The 12453-nt window shown below is 41.8% G+C and overlaps 1 protein-coding gene across 4 annotated transcripts in view; it reads left to right on the forward strand.

Moving 5' to 3' along the window:
* The first annotated feature begins 268 nt into the window (after positions 1–268).
* The window catches only part of UNK (unk zinc finger), a 33127-nt gene continuing 20942 nt past the window's right edge, over positions 269–12453 (forward strand). The window contains exons 1-4 of one of the 4 annotated variants that reach the window (XM_047833322.1): positions 318–453; positions 4196–4450; positions 4748–4912; positions 5021–5097. In XM_047833322.1, the coding sequence (XP_047689278.1) occupies positions 4904–4912; positions 5021–5097 (86 nt within the window). In that variant the 5' untranslated portion in view covers positions 318–453; positions 4196–4450; positions 4748–4903. Of the gene's footprint in view, positions 454–476; positions 1417–4195; positions 4451–4747; positions 4913–5020; positions 5098–12453 lie in introns of those variants that run through there. The other 3 variants (XM_047833321.1, XM_047833324.1, XM_047833323.1) reach the window with 3 other exon arrangements.

The following is a 12453-nucleotide window of genomic DNA, read 5'->3' on the forward strand; positions in this document are numbered from 1 at the left end:
ACTCCAGGAAGTCCAGTTTCGAGGAAAGCTCCTCTGAGAAACTGGAAACGCACTGGCAAAAAGGAGAAACGGCACGGGACTGCAATCCCCACAAGTCGTGGCGGGCCGTCAGCATCCGGGACACCGTCTGCAAAGATCCCTGGGTATTGTGGTCCATTCCTTTGGCAGCAACCCTCTGCCGACGGTAAAATTCCTACCGAACCGAGGACCACAACTCCCAGCAACCCTTGCTGCCGTGCGGGGGGTCTTCACGTTCTCGTGGCGCGGCGCAGGCGCACTAGGTCCTCGGCGCGGACCGCGCAGACTGAATAATAAAAGGGGAGCGGCGAAGAGGCAGGAAGACAGGACCATGTCGAAGGGCCCCGGGCCCGGCGGCTCCGCAGCTTCCTCGGCGCCCCCGGCCGCTACCGCTCAGGTGCTGCAGGCACAGCCCGAGAAACCGCAGCACTACACGTACGTAGAGCCCCCCCCGCCGCGCGCGCACGCCTGACGTCAGCGGCCAGCGTGAGTCACGCGCGCAGGGAGAGCGCGAGGCGGCCTCTCCCTCCCCCCCTTCCTCCTCCGGCCCGGCCCAGACCGGTTCCAACCTGCTGGGGCCGGTCCCAACCGCCTCTAACTGCCACCAACCCCTGGTCGGGCCGTGGGGCGGGAAGCTCGGTCCCCGCCGCTGAGTGGGGAAGGCGGGAGCGCGGGGTGCGGAGAGCACACATCTCAGGCCAGGCCTTTGAGGCCTAACTGTTCCTCAGACCGTAAAACCACAGTCTCAGGCACTCGCGGGGGCGATAAGAAGCCCAGGACACGGCCAGGACGAGTGCCCTGGGGGCCAGCCCTAGGGCCGCTGTGAATGACGGTTGGCGCGAGGTCCTGTCAGGCGCCCCGCGCACTCTACCCCGGAGGCCTTTTGTGTCCCCGAAGCCCGTGTGTTGCGTACGGCGGCCCCTCTTGCTGGAACTCGCGGGGACAGCTGACCCGGCCTGAGTCCGGGGCCACGAGGGCGACGGGGTTCGAGCGTGTCCCCAGCCCCAGCACTCCCACCGCAGGAGTCCAGCGAGATGGGAACCTGCTGGTGTCTGAGCGGAGGTCCCCGTCTCCTCTTTATGTCCTTTCAAAGCACGCTCAGCGACCACCTAGCGCTAGGTGCCTCGGAAGAAAGAGCTACAGAGGCGGGCCCTCCTGTTTAGCAAAATGTTGGTTTCCAATTGCCCTGATGCTCTTCGAGTGCCTCCCAGGTGCTGTGTGTGTTTAGAAGGATCCCCAGGTGGACCTGAGGCTGGCTGGAGATTTGGAACCTGGGGGTCGAAAAACCCTTAAGAGCCACACAGTAATGCCGCCTGGTGAGCCGAGCGCAGGGAGCCCCTGTTGGAGTAGAAAGAATTAAAACTAGACAGGAGGAGCTCCTGTTTGTCACTCACAGAAGTAAGCCCCATTGGGAAACTGTTCTGGGATTGGGGGACATCGGCTTTAGAAAGTGTATTGGTTTCTTTGTGAGATTCCCTGCTATTGGTTGAAAGGAGTGGAAGCTTTTTCTTGGCTACAGTCTGACTCACGTTAACCATTACTTTTCTATTGAGGCCATTGCTTTGCTGGTCCTTTATTACTGGAGTTCTTTCGGCCATTCTTCCATTGGTTTTGGTGAAATGCTCTTACCTCCGAGCATACGGATCAAGTTGAGTGATGTGGTCAAGCAGCAGTATGGTTTTGATTTGAAAATCTGCAGATTTCACATAAACTGGAGCGTCTTTATATAATCTGTGGTTGCTTGGATCATATTTTTCCGTAAAATACGTATAATATCTTGAGTAAGGTTTCGGCAACCTCTGTATGTTGTTACTGAGTATGCTGTGGAATTTATATTGGAAGGGCTTTCTTATAATTTTGAGTTGACAGATGAAACAAGGTAACATCTGTGTAAGTGTTAATATCTGAGTTTTTGTCCTATAGACGCTCATTTGTTTAAAATCTGTCTTCCCATTCCTTGTTGGGTAAGTGCAGAGTAATCATCAGTCTTGGCTGTTGCGGTGGCTTAGTAATCAACAGAAGTAGATGAAACAAACGCCCAAGCCTGATTGGGTGGATTGGAGGTTGTAGGTGTTGCATCTTTTATTTCATGTTAACTGTTCATTTGTGTGTATGTTTGTTTTCATCACCAAAAATCAGAGGTGGACATCTGTTGTCTTCCTTGGTAGATTTATGGGCATTCAGAAGCTGTGATGATTTGGAAAACTTCATTCCCCTGTCATGCCAGGTCTGAGTTGCAGGGAGCTTGAGCATACAGATGATGGCACCTGTACCCTTACTGACACTGATTTTTTTTTTTTTTTTTTTTTTTTTAAGGTGAACCCATTTGTTATCCCTGGGGGTTAGAATACAGGAATATTTTTATTTTAATATTTGCTTTAAAAATTTGAGCTGGCCAGCATTTTTAAAAATTCTTCCTCATAAGCATGAACTTCCAGAATTTATACCAATCTGAATATGGCCTTATGTTGCATCGATCCCATTGTGGAATACAGATACAGACCCTTTGTTTTTTTAAATGTCTGTATTTAACTTTTTTTTACTTTTTCAAACTTGGACATAAAGTACACTTTGTGTATTTTTTGTGCCTGATATTATTTGAGATTATGTGATATGCAATAATCTGGAAGAAATATGTGTTAAAATTGACTGCCACTCAGAACACCTGGCTGGCTCAGTTGGAAGAGCACGTGACTCGTGATCTCGAGGTCGAGAGTTCGAGCCCCATAATGGGTGTAGAGATTGCTTAAACATGAACAAACTTTAAAAATTTTTAAAAATTGAGTGCCATTCATCATAATGGCAGACAATCTTGGCAAACACAGTTGAATCCACCAAAAATATTGCCTTTCCGTAGGCTTGTCTTCTTGCCCCCACAAAGTCCTGGAGTTTAAACTACCTTTTTCCTAAACCAAGAAGATTATTCGTGACATAGTTTGAAGAATAATTATTTTGTTGGTCTTTTTTTTCCTCTAAATTTGTGAATAATCTTGCTTTAAGAAAAACTTTGAAATAATTCTTTTAGCAAATTGGTGTGGTAGGCACTTGTGCTAGACTTGAGGAATCCTACCCTTTAGAAAATGCCTATATTAGTTAACTCTTTTGTACAGCTTCAAGCATTTGATTAGCATGCAGTAAAAGGATAATGTGCACGTAGTAGTCCTCTTCTACTTGACATCTTGCTAGGTAATTTGTTTTATTTTCAGAACAAGTCCATCTTGTATATTGTAGTAGAATTTTATAAAGGCAGATTTAAGAATGGGAAATTTCAGAGCAATTAGGTTCCAAAATGTATCTACTATTTACCTAACTTTGGACTTTTTGCTGTATAACAGTTACATTATTAAAAGTATATAGTTGAATAAAAAGGAAAAGTATACAGTTGAAAGATCACCAAAAAACCTGCCTTCCAAAATAACCGGGTTTCTGACTCATTATTCTGTCCCTGTAAGAGGTTGTAAGCCTTAAAGACATTAGATCGTTTTTGGATTCCTTCACCTGCAGTTGATTCTCAGACTTCTTAATACCTTTGGGGTAAAGGAAAATGAAATTCTAGTTCAGTGACAGTTTCTTGGAGTTTCTGGCCACTGGGTGATTTCTTCTAGGTAGACAGAGGATAAGTGCTTTATGACCTCCTCTAGCCACGTGTCATTTTAACTTAGGACTGTTCCCTGGACATCTTTAAACAAGGATAACGTAGCAGTATTTCCATACATAACTATTTTGAGGCAAATTTGTTAATTTATACATTGTATAAATGTCATGACTTCACTTGATTGCATCTGACTGTGTTTTGGAAAATCCAGGAAATGAAATTGTATTTAAATCATTATTGCAAATTGCAATAAAATTGTAAATACATTAGGAGAGTGCGACTTGTTGTGCAACAGAAGTCACTGGAAGTGTTGCTAAGCAACCTCAGCAAGCATGAGTTAAATTACCAATAAATATTTCTGTATCTTGTTTACTTGTTTATCAAGTAGAACTAATTTCTTACAGGACAAAAATTAAGAGCTCGTTGTGGCCATCAGTCAAGCCCACAATATCCCCATTAAGAATTAAGTGCCCATGCTAAGGGTAGAGTCAAGCATAGCACCTAGTTGATATTTGCTATGATCTAAAGTAATGATTAAAGTGAAGATTTGCTTAATGGTTAAGTTTTTTTGTTTTAATCCAGCTATGTTAGATACTAAAGAAGGCTTCCCCACAATCCATTTGCATCTGCTTTGACTGGTGGTTTCTATCAACCTACAAAGACTGACTTATTGGTGAGGGCAGCTGGACAACTCTGAGAGCAACTTAGAGAAATCCATCTTGGGCACACTCTATAAAGGAGCTCCTTCTCTGGAAATAGCACCCCAGATAAGTGCACAAAAGCAAGACACCCTCGTGGACCTACTTCCTCCCGCTTTCAACACCCTGATGCCTGAAGGTGAGGTCTCCTTCCTGTGTGTCTTAGAAGCCATGAGCTCACTTAGGTAATAAGAGCCCTGCAGCAGCCTGAGCACCACACATCTGCAGGCTTTCCTGCCAGACCTTTGCCTAAAGGTTATTTTTCTCATTAGGAGAGGCTCTAGGTCACAAGAATGATAAAAGTAAGGTTGCATTTAAAGCTACATTACTTTAAATACTGGACTGGTGTAGGGATTATTTTCCCAAACGGGGCAGTATTTGCTTAATGATTAAGTTTTTCGTTTTGTTGTTGTTGTTTTGTTTTGTTTTGATCCAGCTATGCTTGATACTAAAGGAGGTTTTCCCACATTTGCATCTTCTGTATTTTGAAATTGCAACTATGGACAGTTGTGGCTAATCCTAGTAGATTGTCTTCCCTTCTTTTAACATCTTGGATGAATTTGGGGCACACTAATGTGTTATGTGAAGATGGATGTTGAATGTAAGTTTCTCTGCCATTCTTAGACAATATATAAAAATTACATTAGTCTGATTGCTAAAAATGCCAAGAATTTGGGTTCAGTAGCCTTTCTGTTTTCTTATCGTATAGATACTGTGTAGATTCACCCCAGCCTGCCATCTTAAAATACCTGCATGGGCCACAGAATATCTGCGGAGAAAGTTTGGGTAAAATCAGTGCATATGATGATAGGTATGGGGTTTATTTTGGGGGTGATGGAAATGTTCTAAAATTAGGTAGTGGTGGTAGTTCTACATTATGGTGAATATACTAAAATCCGCTGAGACATACACTTTAAAATGGTGAATGTTTAATGTTATGTAAATTATATCTCAATTATTTTTTAAAAAGGGTTAAAAACCAGCATATAAGAATCTATCAGGCTCATATGGCCTGTCAGGGCTTGGCAGCATCGTTTGGTATGGGAAAGCCTGCAGTTTGTGAAAAGCTCCTTGGTGCCCTTTTCCCAGCCATTCTAGGTGAATGCCCCCCTGTTCTGAGTCTGTGGAGAAGTGAATCCTCAGCAAGTTTGAGACTCCTAGTTGTTGGTAGTTGTACTTCAAATTGGCTCTGAATTGACAGCCATTATAAGGAGCAAGCACGTTTTTCCCAGTGCCTTTGTAAAAATGAACAAAGTGGGTGGGAGGTAGAAGAGAAGGTTGCTCTTCTGCTGAAAAGTAATGAATAACGTTCTCAGGTACTTTATGGTTGTTTTAATGTTCACATAGACATTTCTTTAAGGACAGGCCATGTGTTTTAGGCATTTTTAATTGTATTAATAGCTATAATATTTTAGTTCAAATAATCACAAATTTTTTATTATTTCTCTATACAATCCCTCAACTTTCACCCCTTTTTTCTTTGCCAGTGTGTAGAATTTGACAGCAGTATCAAGAGCTGATGAGGAGGAGAAGATGGAAAGGAGTCTAGCGACTTAAAAATCTCATAGCATTCTCTGTGAGGTGATCTTTTTCCTGTCGGGGGCTCAATTTATTTAGGAGATAAAGAAGATACTCAGACCTGTGACAGTATCATCATGTCATATCTGAGCTTATTGAAATGTTTCTTCCCTTTCCTTAATCTTTATATCACCGTTTGCTTTTTGTGTTCTTAAGTGAACTCATTTGTTTCTCCTAGTATTTGAAACATTGTACGGCCACTGTAAGTTTTAACAAAATGACTTCTGACGAGGAGGGGAAAGGCCCACGTTCCCATCTTCCTCAGAAATTTTGGCCTACTCCCAAAACTACCCCCATTGAGGAGAGGTAGTTACACTTAGGAAAGAAGTGATGAAAACTTTTGGCTTTGTGTTTTGTGACTTAAAAGTTTTAAATACTAGTTTTTATACCTAAGTTTTTTGTTTTGTTTTGTTTTGTTTTGTTTTCATTTTGGTAAGAACATTACTATCTCTTTTTGATGTAACTTTCACCGCTTAGAAGTGCCAGGTATTTGGTAGCCTGCCATATTAGGATTTGTGTAAATTAGTCTGTCAAAACATGACAAATTAGAAAACCGTACCTGTATTTTCTTATCTAAAAAAATCTAAAGCTTAAATTTTATTATTGAACTAAGAGTACTTTATAATGGGGGCACCTGGGTGGCTTAGTCAGTTAGGCATCAGACTTTAGCTCAAGCCATGATCTCACATTTCATGGGTTTGAGCCCCACATCAGGCTCCGTGCTGTTAGTGTGGGATCCCATTTGGGATTCTTTCTATATCTTTCTCTCTCTGCCTTTCCTCCACTTGTGCACGCGTGCTCTCTCTCCCAATAAATAAACTTTAAAAAAAATTAAAAAGGTATTTTATAATGAATACATAAGGTAATTACTAAATATTTAGTAGAGCATGTTAAAGTTAACATTTTTGTTTTTTATTTTTTTTATGTTTAAAAAATTTTTTTTGATGTTTATTTCTTTTTGACAGAGACAGAGTACGAGCAGGGAGGGTCAGAGTGGGAGACATAGAACACAAAGCAGGCTCTAGGCTCTGAGCTTCAGCACAGAGCCTGACGCGGGGCTCGAACCCACGGACTGCGAGATCATGACCTGAGCTGAAGTCGGATGCTTAACTGAGCCACCCAGGCACCCTGATTTTTATTTTTAGTAACTTATTTTTTGGTTATTATAATTATGGCCTGTCAAAATCTTCCTGACATATTTTGAACAGATTCTGGAGAGTCCACTTATGCATATTTGCTGTTACTCTTGTTTTTCTTTCTAGCTCATTTAAGGGAAGCAGAGTTAACAGCATGGTGTTTAAGAGTACTGACTCCAGGGCAAGACTGATTGGGTTTGAAGGCCAGCTCTGCCACTTACTAGCTGTGTCTTAGGCAAGTGAGTTCCCCTTTGTATGTCAGTTTCCTGAGGATACCAGTACCTGCCCTGTGGAGTTAAGGAGGTCTAAGTTAATATATGTAAAGTGCTTAAAATAACGCATGGCATTTAGCACAGCATATGTACCATTCTTACCAACATTTGACAAGCCCAAGTTACTGCTTTCAGTTTCATTGCTACCTCCTTCAATAGCCTTAACCAAGTGCCATCTTTAGCTACATCTACACTAAAGTAGATTCTTCAGAGGGCCCCTAGGTGGCTCAGTAGGTTAAGCGTCCAACTTTGGCTCGTCGGATCACGATCTCACAGTTCGTGAGTTCAAGCCCTGCATTAGGCTCTCTGCTAACAGCTCAGAGCCTGGAGCCTGCTTCGGATTCTGTGTCTCCCTCTCTCTGCTTCTCCCTCGCTCATGCCCTGTCTCTCTCTTAAATAAATATACGTTAAAAAAATTTTTTTTAAATAGGTTTTTCAGTTCTTAGGGCACATGTGGGTCATTGTTGTCTTCAGTATACTCCTGTTCTCCATATCCATTCAAATTTTACTTCAGTTGCTATTCTTCGTGTAGCCTTCATCAGGCTACCTGTATCTTACACAATGGATTTGTATTTAAAACTAAACAGATGTGCTCTTACAGGCCAAAGCCTTTGTTCCGCGGAAGTTTACAAAATAACACGTCAATTCAAACGTTTATGCTAGAACATTCATCAAATTGGAGGGTTTTTTAGGCCAGCTGTGTACAGAAAAACTTTGAATCAAATCACAGTGTTCTCTTACTTAGGGAAGAATGATCCAGGGTTTCCAGTACTCCTCACATATATTCTACAAAATCAGTGATGTGAGTGAACCTTCCGTGAACTTTCTCTCCTCAGTTTTTTTTACCAGTTCCAAAATCTTCAGGCCAAGGAGACAATCATAGGAAGCAGGGACATGTAGGACTAGTTACACACCAACGTTGTATCATTCATGTTAGTTCTTGGGGCCAGGATGGCTCACTGGTGTCAGACCTTTCCCAATGAAGAATGCGCTGCAACTATTTACCTGTGAATGGTTCCCCCACCTGGGAACAAAGCGTTTGCTTGCTTAAGTGCCCGTAGCACTTGTATTGTAGGCTCCTGTGTATGTTTCTGTATGTTAGGACAGTTCTGTTGTATCTAGGAGGGGTCATACTAGCTCTGAGGTCCTACGATATCTGCTCTGGCTAAAAGCCAGGTATAGAATCAAAAGCCTACATTGAACGTTCAGACACACTCAGAAATTCATCAGACACTTTATTTGCCTGAATAATGTTTTAAACCAGGATCATTTCAGATTTGGAAACCAAATGTCTGTAGCCGTATAGTGCTTTTTCAGAATTGTCCAAATATTTGCCAACCAAGTTTTAGCTTTATTTGGTCTTGTTTTTTAAAAGCCATTTTCTGGCAGCTCCCACTGGTAAGGTTATTGTTACACGGTTGTATGGTTTCTGGGTTATGTTTGGTGTCAGAACAGAATGTGTATATATATCCTTATAAACACTTAATCTAGAACTGTTAGTACTTTATCTTAAGCTCTTCAAAAATTAAAGATTTGCAGCAAATTGTAAAATGTGTGTGTGTGTATGATCGTATGCATATTTGGATAGTAATTTAGGATTCTTAATCTGCTTAACAACTCTTAAGGTATTCACCTTGGAATTAAATATTTTATTTTCAAACTTAAAAATGAAGAATTCTGATAAGCCGTGGTCTATGACCTCTATGACTAAAATTGTTTAGGAATTTTGTATGGGTAGGGGTAATATTAATATGGAAACTAGATTACAGATGAGTATCATTTGAGGCTTTGCATACGACAGTGTACTATTTGACAATGACTGGCGATTTTTTTGTTTTTTCTTTCCTTTGTTAGTTGCAGAATCCTATCACTTTGTGGTTAGATTTCAGTAAAGAACGTTAAAGAACAAGGTGCCTGGCTGGCTTAGTCAGTAGAGCATGTGACTCTTGATCTCAGAGTCCTGAGTTTGAGCCCCACATTGGGCATAGAGCTTACTTGCAAACAATGGTCCTCTTCTTCAATATATATATATTTTTTTAAGAGTCTGTTTCTATGGTTGTTGTTGTTTCTATGTTTGAACATATGGTTGTTCTATGTTTCTATGGTATGTTGCTTGAAAAAGATGCAATTCGGGGCGCCTGGGTGGCTCAGTCGGTTAAGCGTCCGACTTCGGCTCAGGTCACGATCTCACTGTCCGTGGGTTCGAGCCCCGCGTCGGGCTCTTTGCTGACTGCTCAGAGCCTGGAGCCTGTTTCAGATTCTGTGTCTCCCTCTCTCTCTGACCCTCCCCCGTTCATGCTCTGTCTCTTTCTGTCTCAAAAATAAATAAATGTTAAAAAAAAAATTAAAAAAAAGAAAAAGATGCAATTCAGTGTTTAGGAGACTAGCTGTAATAAAGATGAATATTTGTGGCTCATTAGAAATGTGTGCATATCACATTCCCCATGTGAGGCTTATGAACAGTCATCTGACTGGCCAGGAGAGTAGTGGGCTCTCCAGGACAAAGTGCTTCCTCATGGCCCTCCAGGGTCATGACCTCCAGGTTGGGGGTGTGAGTGGCAGTGTCTGGAGTTTCTTCTGTTGGCTCAGTCTTTGGCTTGTTGCCCCCTTTTTGTTTGGCTCACATATTGTTGTTCACTATGGATATTGAGCTTTATCAAGTCTTTAGCAAATCTGGTCTCCCTGCACCATCTCCTCTATTGCTTCACTATTTTATTTGCAGTTTTACTCAAATCTAACCACTTTGTATATGTGTCCAAATCAGGTTCTGCACATCATAAACTGGATGACATTCAAATAGTGATTTACTTTGCAAAAATACTTACCACAGTTCACTTTTAACTTAAAGGAACTCTTCTGGCTTATTAGCAACATCTTTCATTTAATTTGGGGTCAGGATAGATTCTCTGTCAAGTTGTCATTAATATGATGGGTTACGTTTCCAAAAGCTTTTTTAAAATTTTTTGTTCTAAAAGCAATCCCAATTCAATAAAGAGTCCAGGTAACCCTTAAAATCAATAATACTGGATGTATTTTTCCTTCTAGTTTTTTTCCCCCTGTTATAGTCTGGTGATCTACTTCTATTATTTTTCTGAATAAATCTTTAGTTAAGTACCCAGTTTTTGCCAAATAGTCATCATAATACCCCTTAGTTTTTGGAGGAAACAAAAAAAGGATTTAATGCATCTCTAGCGAGCTCCACACATTCCTAGGAATTACAGGGCAAGCCATCCCACTGGTTGCTTTTCTAGTCTGCATGTGAGGCTGATCTCAAAATTAGTGTTCAGGGTGAAGAACAAGGCTGTACAGACATTGTGGGGAAGGTAGCTAGAGAAGTTACTGTTCCTTAATTGCCAGGAGAAGCATGTAAATCAGAGATTGGAATTGCTTCTCTTGGTTTTGTTGGGTTTAGAATATAGCTGCTATGGACCAAGCTTGTACCATTTGTGATGCTTTACAGCTTGGCTGTTTCTTGGATAGACAGACATATCTGGAACGCTTGCTGTGAGCCAGCTTGCAGAGGTGCAGAGATGAGTAGACATGGCTACAGACAACTATGGTGGGGGCTATATGGGCTGTATTCATACATTGCAGTGGAAACATGGAAGGAAGGTGATTAACACCTGTGGGCAGGGGCAGGGAACCCTCCTCACGTGAAGAAGAAGCCAAAAAGGTGATCCAGACACCGGGAGTAATATGCTCAAAAGTATCGAGATGTGAGGGGAGGGTTATGGTGTGTTGGGGAATTCCAACTCTTCAGAGCAGAGGTTGGCAAACTACGACTTGTTTGCCACATCCAGCCTGCCACCTGCCTTTGTATGGCCTGTGAGCTAAGAATGTGTTTTACATTTTTAATTGTTGAAAAAGAATATTTCATGACACATGAAAATTATATGAAATTCAAATTTCAGTGTCCATAAAGCTTTAATGGAACCCTCTCCTTATTGGTTTACGTATTGTTTATGGCTGCTTTTACGCTGCAAGATGCAGCAGTGTGACAGAGACCATATGTGGCACTCTCCTTGCTTGGCATTTCTGTTCCGTGTACTATAGGTTGCAGTGACAACAGTTATAACTTGACAGCGTTTCCAGTACTGGGTGTATCAGCATATCAAAATGTTTTATTTATTCTTTATTACCAGTGCCTACCAATTATGTCAGAACAAGAGAGGAAGAGAAAAATGGACTTTGAATGTCATGTCTTTAGGGCACAGTAGAGTGTGAATTATTTTGTTATCAAACTAGGTGGCAGAGCTGTCTTTAATAAAAGCTGTGCTGGGGTGCCTGGCTGGCTCAGTCAGTGGAGCATGCAACTCTTGATCTCCGGGTTGTGAGTTCGAGCCTCATGTTGGGTGTAGAAATTACTTTAAAAAAAAAAAAAAAAAAAAGGCTGTGCTGAAAGGACCCATCCATTAACATTACCAGACTAAATAGTTGTCAAAATAATCCCAACTCATAGAAAGGCAATGGTCAGAAAAATTAGAAATTTTACACTTGATCTTAGCCAAAAGGCCAAGAAGCAATAGAAAAATTAGAAATTTTAAAGGGACTGAGTCACCTGGGTGGCTTAGTCAGCTAAGCATCTGGCTTCGGCTCAAGTCATGATCTCACAGTTTGTGAGTTTGAGCCCCACGTCAGGCTCTGTGCTGACAGCTTGGAGCCTGGAGCCTGCTTCAGATTCTGTGTCTTCCTCTATCTCTCCCTGCCCCTCCCCTGCTCACTCTGTCTCTCTCTCTCTGTCTCTCTCTCTCTCTGTCTCTCAAAAATAAATAAACATTAAAAAAAGAAATTTTAAAGGGACTGTTTCATCACAGCAGCATTTCTTCACAAAAATGAAAATGAGGCTGCAACTGAAGTAAGTTTCCCGAGTGGCTCATTTATTAGCTAAGCAAGGGAAGTCATTTACCAATATTGAATTAATTAAATTGTGTTTGATTGCAGCAGCTGAAGAAATATGTCTAGAGAAAACAAACTTGTTTAAAAGTGTTAGCCTTTCGACAAGAACAATTTCTCAAAATGTTGAAGTCCTTGGGAGCAGTATCAGTAGTCAAAAAACAAGGCAAATGACGGGGCGCCTGGGTGGCGCAGTCGGTTAAGCGTCCGACTTCAGCCAGGTCACGATCTTGCGGTCCGCGAGTTGGAGCCCCGCATGGGGC

The sequence above is a fragment of the Prionailurus viverrinus genome, chromosome E1, assembly GCF_022837055.1.
Source record: "Prionailurus viverrinus isolate Anna chromosome E1, UM_Priviv_1.0, whole genome shotgun sequence".
Lineage (NCBI taxonomy): Eukaryota > Metazoa > Chordata > Mammalia > Carnivora > Felidae > Prionailurus > Prionailurus viverrinus.